The sequence below is a fragment of the Elgaria multicarinata genome, chromosome 22 (assembly GCF_023053635.1).
Source record: "Elgaria multicarinata webbii isolate HBS135686 ecotype San Diego chromosome 22, rElgMul1.1.pri, whole genome shotgun sequence".
Classification (NCBI taxonomy): Eukaryota; Metazoa; Chordata; class Lepidosauria; order Squamata; family Anguidae; genus Elgaria; species Elgaria multicarinata.
Genome location: NC_086192.1, coordinates 15,452,743 through 15,467,776, shown reverse-complemented (window position 1 = coordinate 15,467,776; position 15,034 = coordinate 15,452,743). Strand labels below are relative to the sequence as shown.

Genomic DNA, 15,034 nt, shown 5'->3' with positions numbered 1-15,034 from the left:
GATCCTGGCCCTCCTCTGTGCGGCAACCTTTTAAGTATTTGAAGAGCTGAATCCACTGCTGCTTCAGCTCAGAATTTGGTGCCAGAACTGGAGCAGTGCCTAGCCCTCATTAGCAAGCTGCCCTGCAGAAAATGTCCTGGGTTCAGACAACACACCAACCCGTGGTTCAACAAACAACCCACGATTCAACAACAGCATGCACGTGAGGATTGTATTGTGCAATCACACTGCCTTAGTCACAGAGTCATACGGCGAAGAAGAAAAAAAGAACCATTACAACTTTGTACTGCCCCCCCACCCCACCCCACCCCAAATGACACTTGGGCCAGGCCTGCTTATCCTGAGTCCGTCTCCATGTTTTCCTGCTTTGTGGGTTTTTAATAGCTCTTCCAGAGGTTCTGCCTTATTCACATTCTCCATGCAGCTGGAACCTCGTCACTTTCCAGATATTCCGTCAGCCAAAAGCGAAAGTGAGCTCCCGCATGAGTCACAGGCAGGCAGAGACAAGCCGGGAGGGGGACGTGGAAAATATGAATGAAGGGCGATGCAGCTGGACTGAATACCGTTTACGTCTCGGGGTGAAAAACCGAGAGGGAGCTGCAAATCAAGGGGAGATTTAGGGAATGTATACGAACAACAACAAAAGCCACATCCTTGTAGATACCCAAGGGATCTGTGAGATCCGTGAGCACAAGGCTGGTCACAGGACTGATGGCTGCTACCTCAGGTGGCTTTTTAAGTGATTGAAAAAGAGGATCAGAGAAATGTGTGGTCTATCCACGGCGATTAGTCCCTGATAGCTCGATGGAGAAGTCCTTTTGAAGAAATCCTCAGTTGGAGAGGCCCGCTGGTCGGCACACAGGAAAGCGTTTTCCCTGTTTTGCTACGAAACTCTGGAACATCTTCCCTGCAGAGTTCTGATTGTCTCCACTTCCTCTGCACGCAGGAAGGGGTTCAAGGCGTCTGTGTTCCCCCCTCATCACCGCTATGCTGTTTCGTGCTGTTTGTAAAGTTTGGTTGTGTTTTGATTTGATTGTGGTTTTTTAGGGTCTGAACTTTTGGTCAACTCCCTCGGATGGTCCCAGAAAGGTGGTGCAGAAATGCAAGAAAGAAAGAAATGAACGTAAGAACGTAGGGAGAGCCCTGATGCTGGATCAGACCAAGGGTCCATCTAGTCCAGGACCAGCCGTCGACCAGAAATCCACAAGCAGGACATGGTGCAACAGCACCCTCCCACCCATGTTCCCGAGCAACTGGTGTATATAGGCTTACTGCCTTGGAGACTGGAGGTAGCACAGAGCCATTGGGACTAGTAGCTATTGATGACCTTCTCCTCCAGGAATTTATCCAACTGCCTTTTAACGCCATCCCAATTGGTGGCCATCACCACATCTTGTGGTAGTGAATTCCATGATTTAGCTACGCGCAGTGTGAAGAAGGACTGCCTTTGATCTCTCCTGAATCTCCCACCCATCAGCTTCATGGGATGACCCATTTGGTTCTAGGATTTTGAGAAACGGAGAAAAAGGTCTCCCTCTCCACATACTCCATGCCAGGCATAATTTCGTCCACCTCTATCACGTCTCCCTGTAGCCTCCTTTTTTTCCAAGCTAAACAATCCCAGCTGTTGTCACCTTCCCTCCTAGGGGAGATGCTCCAGCCCCTTCATCATTTGAGTTGCCCTTTTCTGCACTTTTTCCAGCTCTATAATATCTCTTTTTAGGTGTGACCAGAACTGTACACAGTATTCTAAGTGTGGTCGCACCATAGATTTGTATAAAGGCCGTACGATCCTGGCCGTTTTATTCTCAATTCCTTTTCTTATAACGCCTAACATGGAGTTTGCCTTCTTTACACTGGGTGGCCATTTTCATCCATCTGTCCACCACAACCCCAAGATCTCTTTCTGGTTCGTTCACCGCCAGCTCAGATCCCATCAGGTTATACTTGAAATTGGGATTTTTTTTGCCCCAACGTGCATCACCTTACACTTGCTCACATTGAACTGCATCTGCCATTTGGACGCCCGTTCACCCAGCTTGGAGAGAACATGACACATGTTCAGTCTTCAGTCGCCTGTTTTGTGCTTTGTCCATCTTGTGCAGCAGTGACAGGGCCGGCACTGCCATAGAGGCGAGTCAGGCGGCCGCCTAGAGCACCAAGATAAGGGGGCGCCGAACGCTGCGCCTGGAAGTCGCCCTCCCATTCCCAGAGCCGCTCTGGCCAAGTGAGGGCAGCTTCTGGGTGCACCGTTCTGAAGCCACCCTTCCGCCTGCCCCATCACAGTGTCCCGCCCAGCCGAAGCCGAGCCGGGACGACTTCGGGCAAGGGAAAGGTAACGCAGCCTCCATCCTTGCCTGTCTCCGCCTACCTGGGGTGGGGTGGCGGTACGGTGGGGTGGTGGTGGTGGGGTAGACTTGGTGGTGGGTGGTGGTGAAAGCAGCTCACCTTGCCTAGGGTGCAAAAAAGCCCAGCACCTGCCCTGAGCAGTGATGCCATTTTGGCTGCACAAAGACCCTATATACACATTGACACTCACACCTGAGCATCGAAAATAGAAGGAATGATCTCAATACGTGGATTCCCAACAGCCACATCCAGAAGGCATCAGGTTGGGACCGGCTCCACTTCAGAAACAGGAATGATGGTTTGGATCCCTGGGAAATTCTGACCAGAATTCATTGGCCCGGGTCAATGAAATCGGCTCTACTCCTCGGAAGGTCGTGCCGCATTAAAAACAGGCCGCGTTGAGGTGCCTCAAGGCTCTGCTGTTTTAGCCTCAGTGGGAAGTGCGATTCCGGCCAGGCGAGTTCCAACAGCTTGCAGGTCCCTCTTGCGAAAGTCCACTCTTGACTTGAAGGTGGACCTGTCTTATGACGGCGGGATTTTAGTGGCATACTTGCAAGTGCTCCCTCGCCCCCTGCTGGCCGCTCTCTAACCTTGCAGGGATGAATCCTTGGCGAGAAATTTTAATTTCTGTACAAAAGAATGGATGACATCATCTCCTGGGCGGGACAGGGTTGGAAGCTAGGCACCTATTCCCCAAAAGCTTGTCCTTTCCCGAATGGCTGCTAGTCCTGATGGCTATGTGCCAACAGAGGTAGTATGCCATGTGCTGGGGAACATGGGTGGGAGGGTGCTGTTGCACTCATAAAAAGATCAGAAGAGCCCTGATGCTGGATCAGACCAAGGGTCCATCTCGTCCAAGACTCTTTCACATAGTGGTCAACCAGGGACCTGAAAGCCCTGATGTCTAATTTATTTATTTATTGCATTTATATCCTGCCTTTTTTCCTCCAAGGAACCCAAGGCGGCGTACATAATCTTCCTCTCTATTTTATCCTCACAACAACAACCCTGTGAGGTAGGCTGGGCTGGGAGTCTGTGACTGGCCCAAAGTCACCCACTGGGTTTCCCGGATCTCCTGACTTCTAGTCTGACACTCAGACTACTACATCACTTGTGGGCTTCTAAGAGGCAGCTGGTCGGCCCGTATGCGAACAGAATGCAGGACTAGACGGACCCTTGGTCTGATCCAGCAAGGCTCTTCCGACGTTCTAATGTTTAGACAGAAAAATGTCCTACAAGACCCAGCAATCTCCCATCAGTCAACTCCATGGGATTACCCCTTTGGGTTCTAGTATTATGGGAGAGGGAGAAAAATGTCTCCCTATCCACTTTTTCCACACCAGGCATAATTCTGTACACCTCTGTCATATCTCTCCTCATTCACATTTCTCTCTCTCTAAGGGTTGCCCTTTTCTGCACCCTTTCCAACTCCACAGTCTCCAACCATGTGGGTAGCAGCCTTCTGTTGCTCGTCCCTCTGCCACCGCTATCCAGAGGTATACAGCTCTTGAACATGGAGGTTCTGTTTAGCTATGATCGGACCTGACGGGCTTTGCCAAGTCATGCTGTCGTTGACTGATTCAGGCATTTCCTGACAATTGAGCATGTTTTAAGTATGGCTGCTTTCTCGATGTTGGTGCGGATGTATTTTGATAGGCCCAGTTTTTGAAGGTTTTCTGTATAGTTTTTTTTTTTAATGTGATGCCAGTGACTGATGTGACTAACGGAATAATTGTGACCTTTTCTTACTGCCATAGTTCTTTAACCTCCATGGCCAGTGGTGTATATTTTTCTCTCTTTTCCTCTTCCTTTTCTACAACATTTTTGTCATTAGGTATTGCTGTGTGGATGAGGTAAGTGTATTATTATTATCATCATCATCTCTCTTTTCTTGCTCATGGTGTTTTTTTCTAGATAGAAGTGATGGCCCTGATTTTACTGATTCAGAAATTTCCAATTCAGCGTGCCTTAAGTATGGCTTCTTTCTGGGTGTTGGTGCGGATGTATTTTGGTAGGCCCAGCTTCTGAAGGTGATTTCTATAGCACCCCATAGCTCTCTGGGTGGTTTACAAAAACAGTGCTGCCAATGTCCTTCCCTGCCACCAAAGCACCTCCTCCACCCATGTGCAGTGGTCCCAATCCAGATTGGGCCCCACCCACTTACACCAAGGTAAACAAATGCTGCAGACCCGCTGTGAGTGATATATTTAATGCAGGTCGTCGTTTACCTTTCTGCTGCTCTGCTTCCCACATTCAGTTCTTTAAAAAATCTCTGGTTCTTTCCATCCTGTGCATGAAAAATTTGTGGATTTTTGGTACTTATGAAGCAATGAACCGAACAAAATTCTCATCCGCCCCGAGCAGACGTAAGTAGGGGCAATCAGCGAGCAAAGCCAGACGAAGGAGTACCAAAACTAGAGTTTTATTTCTCTTTCTCTCCCTCTCTCTTTTTTAAAAATAAAATTACAATATTTCCCCCACTCCACGAAATATCCCTCAGCAAGCCTCCTTCCTCAATTCATGCAACAGGAACAGTGTGTGTGTGTGAGTGTGTATAGGAAAGATTGTGTGTGTGTGTGTGTGTGTGTGTGTGTGTGTGTGTGTGTGTGTGTACATGATGTGTGTATCCCAGTTATTCAGTTGCAAAGGCCAGTTCACACAAGCTGGAAGCCTGGCGATTGGCAGTCAGAGTGATCTAAGAGGTAATAGAGGAACTCCCATTCATATAAGCAGTGGAGGTGGGTGACTCCAATTTCAGTGGGTCTGTGAATCATAGAATCATAGAATAGCAGAGTTGGAAGGGGCCTACAAGGCCATCGAGTCCAACCCCCTGCTCAATGCAGGAATCCACCCTAAAGCTTCCCTGACAGAGGGTTGTCCAGATGCCTCTTGAAGGCCTCTAGTGTGGGAGAGGCCACGACCTCCAAGATGCCAAACCTATTTTGGGGAGAGTATTCAGCACACCTTTCAAAGCTCCTTTAGAGTTCTGGCTCGTTCCGACTGAAACCCAGAATGGAATCACATCCCCACCCTAATCGGAGTCACCCGCCTCCACTGTGAACTCATCCCCACTGCTGAGGCTCAGAAAAGAGATGGGCAAAACTGTAAAAAGTCCCATTTCGCTCAGGTTCGTCTTTTCCCCAGTGCTGTGTCTGTTACATCCCAATTCTGGATTGTGATTCCCCCCTCACCACCAGTCTGCGTTAAAATTGGTAAGTATTTTCATGCATTCTTTTTCTGCACACTTTTCCAAACGTGTGCACGTTTTCACGTGATTTCCCGATCAAAACCATGAGCTCTGGTGTACCTTTTTTTGAAATGCACACGATTGCACATGGTTTGAAATGTAAAGGGTGTGGGTGGGTGTGGAACTTGGGGAATTTCGCTGGTAAATTGCATTCCATTTTGCGTTTGGGTTCCGCAAAGGCGACTTTGATAAACCGACATTGATAAACCAAAGACATTTATGGCCCACAAGCAGCACGTTGGTGGCCACTGTCTTCTCCGACATGTGGTATAACTTGGCTGGATCTAGAGCATAATTCTAAGACGAACAATCAGTGCACTGGTATTGGCACGCGTTTTCAGGTTCCGCTTGGCACACAACCGGGAAGCCAGAAGCCTGTCACAATTGCACCCGTGACGGCCCCCATCTCGTGATTTACACAGAAGCAAACCATAGCTTCAGCCATCACTTGAAGGGACTCCTAAACCGCGCACTGTCATTCTGATGCTCTGGGCTGAAAACGTTGAAGGATTCTGTCAAACCACCTTTCCCCTCGTCCCTAGAAAGGATGGGAAGTAAATGGGTAAGGAGGCAAACTCCACAGCTCTTTGCTCAGGCATAGGTTGGTTCAACTCCAGGGTCATTGGCTTATTCAAGAAGGAAGAGTAGGGAGGGTTTGTGTTGGGTGTGTGAATCCTGCAATCAATAAATATGAGAGATAGAGAGATTTAGAGCTTCTCGACATTAAACAAAAATTCTGCATCCTCACCGGGCTTTCTTATAGAATCGTAGAATAGCAGAGTTGGAAGGGGCCTACAAGGCCATCAAGTCCAACCCTAAAGCATCCCTGACAGAGGGCTGTCCAGCTGCCTCCTGAATGACTCTAGTGTGGGAGAGCCCAACACCTCCCTAGGTCACTGGTTCCATTGTCGTACTGCTCTAACAGTCAGGAAGTTTTTCCTGATGTCCAGCTGGAATCTGGCTTCCTTTAACTTGAGCCCGTTATTCCGTGTCCTGCACTCTGGGAGGATCGAGAAGAGATCCTGGCCCTCCTCTGTGTGACAACCTTTCAAGTATTTGAAGAGTGCTCTCATGTCTCCCCTCAATCTTCTCTTCTCCAGGCTAAACAGGCCCAGTTCTTTCAGTCTCTCTTCATAGGGGTTTCCAGACCCCTGATCATCCTGGTTGCCCTCCTCTGAACCCGCTCCAACTTGTCTGCGTCCTTCTTGAATTGTGGAGCCCAAAACTGGACCCAATACTCCAGATGAGGCCTAACAAGGGCCGAATAGAGAGGAACCAGTACCTCACGTGATTTGGAAGCTATACTTCTATTAATGCATCCCAAAATAGCATTTGCCTTCCTTGCAGCCATATCGCACTGTTGGCTCACATTCAGCTTGTGATCTACAACAATTCCAAGATCCTTCTCGCTTGTAGTATTGCTGAGCCAAGTATCCCCCATCTTGTAACTGTGCCTTTGGTTTCTATTTCCTAGATGTAGAACTTGGCATTTATCCCTATTAAATTTCATCCTGTTGTTTTCAGCCCAGCACTCCAGCCTATCAAGATCACTTTGAAGTTTGTTTCTGTCTTCCAGGGTATCTACTATCCCACCCAATTTTGTGTCATCTTCAGATTTGATCAGCGTTCCCTGCACCTCCTCGTCCAAATCATTAATAAAAATGTTGAAGAGCACTGGGCCCAGGACTGAGCCCTGCGGTACCCCACTCGTTGCCTCTCCCCAGTTTGAGAAGGTTCCATTGATAAGCACTCTTTGAGTCCGATTCTGTAGCCAACTGTGAATCCACCCAATAGTTGTTCCATCTAGCCCACTTTTAGCTTCTTCTTCTGGAGTCTTTCCAGGTTTACCATGGGCTCCTTTAGACGGCCAACATATGATTTGGAATTGAAAACTTCCTTTCTCAGCAATGCTCTATATGTTCAATGAAACACCCCACCACCACTGGGTGCCTTAAATACCCTGTTAAAAGAGGCTTTAAGGCCCCCATCGGCGGTGGGAAGGAAGAGAGAAATGCAATTTCCCCAAGGGTGGGAAAACTGCGTATTTTCTGGCATTATTTATTTTATTTTATTGCATTTGTATACCGTCCCATAAGCCTCCTTCCCAGGGGTGGGTGAGGAGGTAGAAAACTCTCAGGAAACTAGAGGACAGATTTCGCACAGCACTGCAATAGGTATTATTCTTTTACGGCCACTTACCATTTCATTGAGAAAGCCTTTTCCTTCCCTCCTCAATCACACGTAAAGGAACTGACAGCATCTTCTTGTTCCTAAGATCGTTTTCCAAAAAATAAATAATAATATTTATTTATTATTTTATTTATGTATTAAAACAATTGCATCTCGCTCTTTATCACTGGGATCACAGGGCGGCGTAGAGATTAAATGTAAACATAAATATACACAGCTAAAAAAAAGTATTACATTGTTAACAAAACCAATAGAATATTTTTAAAATTTATTTATTTATTAAATTTATATACCACCCCATAGCTGAAGCTCTCTGGGGGGTTTACAAAAAAAGCAATAAAGCAATAAAAACGATTAAAACTATGTGTGAGTGTGGTGGCAATAGCAGGGAGAATTCTATTTATTTATTATTTATTGCATTTATATCGCGCCTTTTTCCTCCAAGGAACCCAAGGCGGCATACATAATCCTCCTCCTCCTCTCCATTTTATCCTCACAACAACAACCCTGTGAGGTAGGTTAGGCTAAGAGTCTGTGACTGACCCAAAGTCTCCCAGTGAGTTTCCACGGCCGAGTGGGGACTAGAACCCAGACCTCCCAACTCCCAGTCCAACACTTTAGCCACTACACCACACTGACTGTAGACTCACCAGGGCAGGCTGCTGGCTGTGATGTCAGCGGAGCGGTGAACCGGGTTTTAGTTAGAGCCAGTTAGAACTCTAAAGGACCACCTTGGGTAGCTACTTTAGAGTTCTGACAAAAACCTGGAAGGGATTCACTGCCCTACTGACATTGGACCCTCCACTGAGACTTGCTGAGGGAGGAGGTCTTGAATTTCCAACATCTGTAGCCAGCATGAGCCAGGAAAACAGTCTTTGCTTGGGCAAGGCACCAGCCCCCAAAAGAGGCCTTTTAAAGCCCTTCCTGTTCCCAGGGCACCAAAGGCCAGTGGGTGTTCAACCGGTTCTGGATGGGGTTGCCCTCCCCCTGAAGGAGCAAGTTCGTAGCTTGGGGGTTCTCCTAGAACCATCTCTGTCTCTTGAGGCCCAGGTGGCCTCGGTGGCACGGAGTGCCTTCTACCAACTCCGGTTGGTGGCCCAGCTACGCCCCTATCTGGACAGGGATAACCTAGCTTCAGTCGTCCATGCTCTGGTAACCTCCAAATTAGACTACTGCAATGCACTCTACGTGGGGCAGCCTTTGAAGACGGTTCGGAAGATGCAGCTTGTGCAAAAAGCAGCGGCCAGATTGAGAACTGGAACATATAACACTGATTCTGGCCTGCTTGCAATGGCTGCCTATATGTTTCTGAGCCCAATTCAAGGTGCTGGTTTTAACCTATAAAGCCCTACATGGCTTGGGACCGCAATACCTGACAGAACGCCTCTCCCGGCATGAACCTACCCGTACACTGTGCTCAAGATCTAAGGTCCTCCTCCGAGTGCCTACTCCGAGGGAAGCTCTGAGGATGGCAACAAGGGAGAGGGCCTTTTCAGTGGTGGCCCCCCAATTATGGAATGATCTCCCCGATGAGGCTTGCCTGGTGCCAACATTGTTATCTTTTCAGCGCCAGGTCAAGACCTTTCTCTTCTCCCAGGTATTTAACAGCATTTAACAACATATGCTAAGTTTGTTTGTTTTTTAACGGACCCCAGAACTGTCGTTGTTTAAAAGGGATACTGTTTTATACTGTTGTTTTTATATTTTTGATGGTTTTAAATTTTGTATATTTTTTAATGTTCACTGTTTTTAACTTTTGTAAACCGCCCAGAGAGCTTCGGCATGGGGCAGTATATAAATGTAATAAACAAAAAAATAAATAAATAAATTGGTGTGGATGGTTATGGGTGGGTGTGGCCAGCCCACAACCCAAGAGAGGACTTCATTGGCCAGAGAGCTGGTGTCTTTTTAAAGGGAGATCCAGGCTCTCTCGCAGCAAGCAGAGACGGCGGCCCGGATGCACAGCGGTTTGCAATCCCAAGGAAGAAACGGCGCAACAGTGCCTACTCACAGGCTTGATTGAGTTCGCCTCGGCCTGCTTGAATTTCTTCTGCTTGTAGTAGTCCCGGTTGGAAAGGAAGTTCAGCAGGAGTACATCGCAGAGCACGGAGGCCTACCGAAAACAAAACAGAGCAGAGGTCTGGAATTTCTAACGAGCCGACGTGGTTCCTGGACCTGGACAAAGCGCACGGGTGGGATGGTGGAGCTGAGAAGTGTCTTCTATCATTCTCACGGACATTCCCTCTGCCCCCATTCACCAGGCGTAGTCTTTGTTTTCAGATATCTCTGCACATTGTGGTGCATTGCGCCGCTGTTCTATTCCGCACCAACCTCACGCGCGCATCAGCACAAGTCCGCAGCAACTACTCCACGTGGGCATGAACTAATGCAGATGGTCCCCATTTTTTTTGTCTCCAGTTTTTGTCTTTCATGGAACTATCGGTTCTCTAGAAGTTACACCTCCAAAGAGCGGAGGGATGCGGAGGACATGCATCTGAACTCTTGCGACCATTGATGTCAACGTACACATGTCTGTAGGGCACCCATGTGTCCTGCTTTATAGGAGTTAATTCTCTATTTGAAGTGCTGAAAGAGAACAGTCCTCCACCCAAGGGCATCCTCCATTTCATGAGCAAAGTCCGGTTTCAAGATCAAAATCTCTAAGAAAGGACTGGACATCAGGAAAAACGTCCTGACTGTTAGAGCAGTATGACAATGGAACCCATGACCTAAGGAGGTGTTGGGCTCTCCCACTCTAGAGGCCTTCAAGAGGCGGCTGGACAACCATCTGTCAGGTATGCTTTAAAGTGGATTCCTGCATGGAGCAGGGGGGTTGGACTTGATGGCCTTAGAGGCCCCCTCCTACTTTACTATTCTATGATTCTATGATTCTAATACTCCGTTAGTCATTAATATTGTGACTCTCTGAGCCTGCTTCTGCCTATTGATGTCATGCCTTCCTTATGCATTTCTCAGAGGCTTCTAGCTGGGCACTGTAGCAAACCAGACACAGTTTGGGCTGGCCCAGCAGGGCTCTTCTTATATTGACCCTTACAGCCAGATGTGGTATAGTCCCGGAAGGATATTGCCGCCTCCCTTTTTGGGACATGGGGGAACAGTCCCAAGAGCCTGAGCACTTACCACCCCAAAGATGCCTATCCCAGAACCGATGGTCGTCATTGTTGGAATGATGTCGAATTTCCCTGCCTGGAGATAAGCAGAAATAGCATGGAGAAGGTTGCCAAGTACCGGCGGAAAATTAGCGCAGTCACTAATGGAAGTGGTCAAATGATTTTAAGTTGACCAACCAATTAATTCTGATTTTTTAAAACTGTTGTTTTTGTATGCAGATGATAGCAGTGCAATCTTATAGACTGGAAAATGTACCCATTCAGCCACACCACTCTCTCCCTTTTATACTGCAACCCTGTACATGTCTACTCAGAGGTAAGCCCCATTGAGTTCAATGGGAATGAGTTCCATCAGACGCCCAGGCTCAGTTGAGTGCCCACGACATCCTCCCCTGATTTATACTTTCAAACAAAATCACAGCAATATATAACTTTCTTTCTTTCTTTCTTTCCTTCCTTCCTTTCTCTCTACATGGAGTCATCACATGGGGGGAACATCCTCATTCTTCCTGGGCGGGAAAGAGGAAGTAAACGGCGAGCACGTGGCCCATCTAGGAGGGGCGTTTTAGTCGCGCCATTATTCCTGCCTGCAGCAGGAATTCGTGACACATTCCGTTTTTTTAAAAAAAACAGTCGGATTAAAAGGGGTCTATTTTGTGTCGGAAAAATGAGTGGAAGAAGCGGAGGGTGGATATTGTCATGTGAAGGACATCCAGCATACGATAAAATGCTCGTCTTATGAACCCAACGGTTGATCCTTTTTGAAAAAAGTTACCCAGCGGGGTGTTCCTTCCAGTTTACAGATCTAGTTCCGGGCAAGACAGCCCAGGCGGCAAAGATGGAAAACAAAGGACAGAAGTAGTTTGCCAAAGCGTTACCTTTCCGCTCACGAGAATGTCGAAGCGGATGCCGAAGACCTTGTACAGAGTCCGCAGGTCTCTCCCGTTTTCTCTGTAATACCTGGCATACCTTCCAAAGCAAAGAGAGACTTAGAACGATGTGTACAGGTCTGGTCTCTACACCTTAAGAAAAGGATATTGTGAAGCTGGAAAACGTGCCGAAAAGGGCAACTCAAATGTTCCAGGGGCTGAAGCATCTCCCCTACGAGGGAAGGTTACAACAGTTGGGATTGTTTAGCTTGGATAAAAAAGGAGGCTGAAGGGAGATATGAGATTGGTGGACAAAACTATGCCAGGAATGGAGAATGTGGACAAGGAGACCTTTTTCTCCCTCTCTCAAAACACCAGAACCCAACAGGGTCATATCCCATGAAGCTGATGGGTGGGAGATCCAGCACAAATAAATGGAAGGACTTCTTCACACAGCGCAGAGTTAAATGATGGAATTCTCTACCACCAGATGTAGTGATGGCCACCCATTTGGATGGCTTTGAAAGGGGGGTTGGGTGGATTCCTGGAGGAGACGGCTATCATTGGCTACTAGCCCTGATGGCTGTGTGCTATCTCCAGTATAAAGGGCAGTATTTTGTGAACCACCGGCTATTGGGCAGTATAGAAATACAATAAATAAATAAATAAATAAATAAGCTTGTGTGCACCAGTTGCTGGAGAACATGGGTGGGAGGCTGCTGTTGCACTGTGTCCTGGTTGTGGGTCTCTGGTGGACAGCTGGTCGGACACTGTGTGAACATCCCCAAAAAAGCCTTTGCCATTTTTGCAGCCACATCACACTGTTGGCTAATATACAGCTTGTGATCATGCGATACTCCGATGTCACTTTGGATCTAATTTTGTAATTGATGAAACCAAACGTCTGTGACATTATCTGGTCATAGCATACAACTAAGATCTAATTCAAAAAGCCTTATTCACCATGGTTAAAGCCGTGGTTGAAGGTGTCTTCTGAACGGGGCCAATGAGAGATGTGGAGCTGCATCAGCCTAGCACCATTTATTTATTTATTTATTTATTTATTGCATTTATATCCCGCCTTTTTTCCTCCAAGGAACCCAAGGCGGCGAACCCAATCCTCCTTCTCTCCATGTTATCCTCACAACAACAACAACCCTGTGAGGTGGGTTGGGCTGAGAGTCTGTGACTGGCCCTAAGTCACCCAGTGGGTTTCCATGGCTGAGTGGGGACTAGAACTGACTCCCAGTCCAACACGCTAGCCACTACACCGCTAGGCGGGAGGCCTACTTCGGTTAGCTAAAGTGTGTCGTAAGCCGCTCACAATGTTAGACTACATGACTTTCTAGATTTTCTATGCCCTTTACGAAGTTATACCGGACGTAACTGTGAGATCTCACTCAACCTCCTTGCCAGTTTTTTTCCAGTACCAAACCCACTACAGGCCACCCTACCTGAAGTTGAAACCAGGTGAGATGTTATTGCTTTCACTGTAGAGCCGATGAAAGTTGTAAACGGGGACGCAGTGTCTCACTGGCCAGTCAAGGTCACAGTCCCAACTGATGGTGACGCCGACGACACCACCCTGTCGGAGCAAAAGAGCACATCCTTGGAGCGCGCACCTGGGTCTGGGCGGGTTGGTGGAGCAACAGACACGAGGTGTCTGTTGCTCAGCTCAGCTCAGCTCTTGGTGGGGTTATGAATCCATTCTGGGTTTCCGTCAGAACCAGCCAAAGCTCTAAAGGGGGCATCCAAGATACTGAACTGATTAAGGTTCAGCACCATGGATAGCTCGTTTCCTTTTGGAGAAGCCCTCGTGCGTGGAGGCGCCTTCCAGTGATGGTCATTGCTGAAGACAAAAGGGGGTGTGGCTGAAGGTGGAGGGGCGGGGTCAAAATAGCAAGATTGCCAGCCTAGTCTAGCTTCGTGCTCTGTTCACCAGCAAGTAAGGTTTAGGAGAGGCATCTCAACCTTTTTAGCAGGAGGGAAACTTGCATGAAACCTGGGGAGGCACTAAACAACAGAGGGGGCGAGGAAGGGTGTGTGGCCATTTGGGGAAGGCTGGGGTGGGCAGATTGGTAGGGATGGGTTTGACTCAAGGGCCTGCAGTCAATGGAGAGGTGAAAATTTAAAACAAATTTGGATGGCTTCAAAAGGGGGTTGGAAAAATTCCTGGAGGAGAAGGCTACTCAGGGCTACTATCCCTGATGGCTATGAGCTACCTCCAGTATCCGAGGCAGTAAGCCTGTGTGCACCAGTTGCTGGGGAACATGGGTTTGAGGGTGCTGTTGCACCGTGTCCTGCTTGTTCATCCCTGGCCGATGGTCTGACCCAGCATCCTTAGTGTCATCACCTTCTCAGCGACCAAGGGAAAATCCTGGCCGGATTCCTTCACCACGTATCCCAGTTCAAACACGGGGCACAGCGGATCTCTGACTTTGTGATAGGTGCAGTTTTTCAGGTAGGCCTTGGTGACTCTCTCCACAAGGTTGCGCCTGCACGGAAGTAAAAGTGAAACCTGAGGACCTCTGTCTTGTTAGATTTGCTTTCTTGTTTGGGGGTCGGTTTACAATTGCCAGTTACTAACCGACGCCCTGCCCCGGCCCACCATCAAGCAAATAGTAAAAGGGTTACTATTTGCTCAGGTTATTATTTTAACTTTTTTAAAAATAGCCTGCCTTTTGGCCACAAAATGTTACTCAGTCCAAAGTAAATATGTTGAGCATCAGGGCAGAAGAAGCAAATTCCATTGTATTCCTGTATCTCAGATATTTATTTAAAGTGAGACAAAGGAACATCCACCAGCAGCCGGGTTCAGAGATCTTTGCCGGCTATTTATAAATTTTAAGAAAGCACACATAAACATAGAAGTAGCATGTCTATGGATATTATATTTCTAAATGTTCACATTTATAAATGTGTATTAATAAAAATATTTTTATAGCCCCCCAAAGAAGGCCAGAAATATATGCCATAGGGCTGAAACGTGTTGGGCTACTTCGAAGAGTAAAAAATTATTTCCCTACATCCTCAGACTTGTTTTTTCCGCTTTTCTATCAGATTGCTCTATTTAGGGAGCAATCCTATGAACCCTAGACAATATCTGCGGCCATAGGATACTTCGGATTCCCAGATCCGGGGTCACAGACAGTGTTCAGACCCTGGAGCTGTGAGTCCACACACCTTGCCCACTTTTTACTGTCTAAACATGCATAGGATTGTAGGACTTTTTGCTGTCTAAACATGCA

The 15,034-nt window shown here is 47.6% G+C and overlaps 1 protein-coding gene across 2 annotated transcripts in view; it reads right to left on the bottom strand.

The window, feature by feature from the left end:
• P2RX1 (purinergic receptor P2X 1) overlaps window positions 1-15,034 on the bottom strand; it is a 61,089-nt gene that overhangs the window by 27,774 nt on the left and 18,281 nt on the right. The window contains exons 7-13 of one of the 2 annotated variants that reach the window (XM_063146391.1): window positions 14,140-14,281; window positions 13,241-13,371; window positions 11,796-11,886; window positions 10,928-10,993; window positions 9,798-9,899; window positions 7,796-7,866; window positions 5,911-6,271 (exon numbers count right to left, since the gene is read on the bottom strand). In XM_063146391.1, the coding sequence (XP_063002461.1) occupies window positions 7,828-7,866; window positions 9,798-9,899; window positions 10,928-10,993; window positions 11,796-11,886; window positions 13,241-13,371; window positions 14,140-14,281 (571 nt within the window). In that variant the 3' untranslated portion in view covers window positions 5,911-6,271; window positions 7,796-7,827. Of the gene's footprint in view, window positions 1-5,910; window positions 6,272-7,795; window positions 7,867-9,797; window positions 9,900-10,927; window positions 10,994-11,795; window positions 11,887-13,240; window positions 13,372-14,139; window positions 14,282-15,034 lie in introns of those variants that run through there. The other variant, XM_063146392.1, reaches the window with a different exon arrangement.